The 3,608-nt window shown below is 23.6% G+C and overlaps 1 protein-coding gene across 1 annotated transcript; it reads left to right on the top strand.

The window, feature by feature from the left end:
* Window positions 1-589: 589 nt before the first annotated feature.
* LOAG_13623 (hypothetical protein) lies at window positions 590-3,223 on the top strand (the record flags this gene model as incomplete). Its single annotated transcript, XM_020448701.1, has 5 exons — window positions 590-698; window positions 1,179-1,309; window positions 1,717-1,948; window positions 2,950-3,109; window positions 3,176-3,223. Coding segments are annotated over 5 exons (680 nt in total), but the record flags the coding sequence as incomplete, so codon positions are not given.
* Between the last annotated feature and the right edge of the window lie 385 nt (window positions 3,224-3,608).

Raw genomic sequence — 3,608 nt, 5'->3', positions numbered from 1 at the left:
TTATTATTTAATGATATTAACAACTATTTCAATATAATTTCAAGGATAATATCAGTGATTTCAATATAATTTCAATAACAATATCAGTGATTTCAATATAATTTCAATGATAATATCACTGATTTCAAGTAATTTCAATGATAATATCAGTGATTTCAACGTAATTTCAACGATAATATCAGTGATTTCAATATAATTTCAATGATAATATCAGTAATTTCAACATAATTTCAATGATAATATCAGTGATTTCAAAATAATTTCAATGATAATATCAGTGATTTCAATATAATTCCAATGATAATATCAGTGATTTCAATATAATTTCTGTGGCACTACTAATCATTTTATCAATAATTGAAATATCTTTCTTTTAATTAAAAAGAAAACAAAGTCCAAAAAAAGGGAAAATTTTAATTTCAAATAAATAAGAAAAATATGAAACATATTAATTTTTATTTTTCTATGAATTTTTCAATTTTAAACTGAAAATGCATATTGCTTTAAGCAATTTCAGATTTCAAAATTTCCTTTTTCGTTTTCAAAACCTTAAATTAATATTCAATTTAAAAAATCCTGATAATTTCAGGATGCTCATTACCAGAAGATGTTGTACGCAAAATTCATCTAGTTGATCAACAATGTTCCACACTTACGGCATCTGGTATTACTGGCTTTTCGGCTCGTATCCTTGACAAGTATTTTTTCCATATAAAAATACTTTTAATTGTTTATGTTAATTACTAAATTACTAAATAAGCAAATTTCAATAATGAATTTTATTATGTAAACATTATTAAAATTATGCTTAAAATATTTCAATAATACTAGTAATTATAATAGTTTATATTTTCTCATAATATGTAAAGCAAAAAAAAAAAGAGACACTAATTAATATTTTATTTCTTTTAATTTATCCATTCTAAATTTAGAATTCTTAAATTAATGGATAAGAGTAATTTTTTCTTTTTTTTAAAAATTCTTTTTTACCTTTAATGCTATCATTCAATTAGATTAATTGAATATGATAACAGTAGTAATTATCATTTTTTCATAATGGATAATATTTAAATTAGCTTCTTCTATTTATAAATTTTGCAAAAAAAAAATTGTGAATTGAAAAGAAGAAAAATTAAAAATTAAAAAACAAAAGAAAAAAGTAAAGTAAAAATATTTAGATCAGAATATCGAATGGAAAAACGAGGAGCTGCTGGTACTGGTGATATCATTGTTGTTCAATTGGTAGAAATTATTAAAAACCAGGACAAAGTCTTGGTTTATATCTTCGGGAAGGTAACGGTACTGACAGGTATCAATCAATCAATCAATCAATCAATCAATCAGTTTTATATTTTAATAATTAATTTATTCCAATGAAAAAATTGTTAATTTTTCTTATAACGAACAATTTAGGTTAATTATTACGTGTCATACTACTATTATTAACTATATATTTATTAACAAAACTATTAATTATTGCAAAGATAATACATCAAATTTGAAAAATTCATATTATAAAAATTTGAAATTTTATGAAATACTTTACATATTAATATTATCAAGATAATTTCCAAAAAAGTCTTCCAATGTTTATTTTATTAAACATTTAGTTTTAATTTTATATCAACATTTATTTTATCAAAAGCATTCTATTATCATTTTTACTTCTTTTTTACTTTCATAATTTTTCATTGATATCTTTGCTAAAAAATGCAGGAGAAAAAAAAAGAAAAAAAGAAGAAATTATTTTCAGGTCATCAGGTGTATTTGCATCTCGTTTTGGTGAAAATTCAGAGTTGGAAAAGTATGGTGATATCATTCGTCCTGGTGATGAAATATTATCAGTTAATAATGTAGATGTATCTGCGATGAGTATCGATGATGTAGTATTGGTACTTTCGATACCGCGTCGTCTTTTACTTCGAATACGTTTTATTAAAAATAAAAGGTATTTCATTTTTAAAGTGTATATTTTAAAAGATAAGGTATATATTTGAAATAATATAAGTTTAAAATCATCATTCGTATGTTGACATGAATTCAAAATCATCGTCCGTATGTTGACACATAACATATTATCCATATATTGGCGTAAGTTTAAAATCATCGTCCATATTAAAGTCATCGTCGTTGACGTAAGTTCATATGTTGACGTAGGTTTTAAATCATCATCTATCTGTTGACGTAATTTTAAAATCGTCGTCATATGTTGATGTAAGTTTAAAATCATCATCCATTTGTTGACATGTGTTCATGTGTTGACGTAGGTTTTAAATAATCGTTCATATGTTGACGTGATTTCAAAATCATCGTCCATATGTTGATGTAAGTTTAAAATCATCATCCATTTGTTGACGTAAGTTCATGTGTTGACGTAAGTTTAAAATCATTGTCTATATGTTGACGTTAACATATCATCCATATGTTGACGTGACTTGATATATTGACGTAGGTTTTAAATCATCGTTCGTATGTTGACATGATTTCAAAATTATCATCCATATGTTGATGTGAATTTAAAATTATCGTCTATCTGTTGACATAAATTTAAAATTATCATTTTATTTCAATGTAAAATAATTCTTATTTAACAATTACTTTTGAGACGAATTTTTTTCTTAAATTTTTGAAATTTCTATTCTCCTTTATTCTTTCATATATGATGACACATATTTCTTTCCGATATTCTACAATGTTGACATCAACAGATAGCTGTAATATCTGTTCATATTTGTCTTAAAAAAAAGAAAAAATAAAAATGCACACTTAATTATTATATTATTATTTATGTAATTATTTATACCTTAAGCATAAGTTATTATTTATACCTTAAGCATAAGTTATTATTTATACCTTAAGCATAAGTTATTATTTATACCTTAAGCATAAGGTAATTATTTATACCTTAAGCATAAGTTAATTTTATTTCAACAATTATGATAATTTCAGGGAGAGGATGACACAATCACAATCAATGGTAACACGACCGGTGGTTGTTTTTCAACGAAGTGATCAAGAGCAACATGATGATACACCTTCATCTACCTTACTAAATCATCCAATCTCAACCGCTAATACATGGCTTGGTAAAAAAGCTCGTCAACAACAGGTTTGTACATTAATTTGTCTCATTTCATTTTGCTATCAAAAATTATTTGTAATTTATTAGTTTCAGTATAGGTATATTGTTGCTAACATAGGTAGAGTAATTATTAAGGTATAAATTTATGATACGATAATTCTTAGTAGTATGATAATATTTTAATTTTAAATTATTATCAGTTTTATTGTTTTTCTACCATTTTCAACTTCTTTCGCATATTTCTATGTTAGAATGAATTTTAATTTCGATTTCCTGTTTTGAATTATCATCATTTTAATTTATCTACAATCATTATAATCATATATTCATAAATGTATAAAGAATTCTCTTCTTTTTTTCTTTTCACTTATTGTCTGAGTGAAATTATTGAATCACTAATAAAATATTTGAATAGATTTGCATATTGTTGTTGTTGTTATTAAACTAATTTATGATCAATAACGACTTCTAAAAATGAAAAAAAGGTGAGAAGCTTTTTAAAATTTTACATTCATTCAATTTAGCT

This window comes from Loa loa, assembly GCF_000183805.2.
Source record: "Loa loa unplaced genomic scaffold supercont3.715, whole genome shotgun sequence".
In the NCBI taxonomy this organism is placed as follows: Eukaryota; Metazoa; Nematoda; class Chromadorea; order Rhabditida; family Onchocercidae; genus Loa; species Loa loa.
The sequence above is the reverse complement of the archived record's forward strand: the minus strand, read 5'-3'. Positions and strand labels throughout refer to the sequence as shown.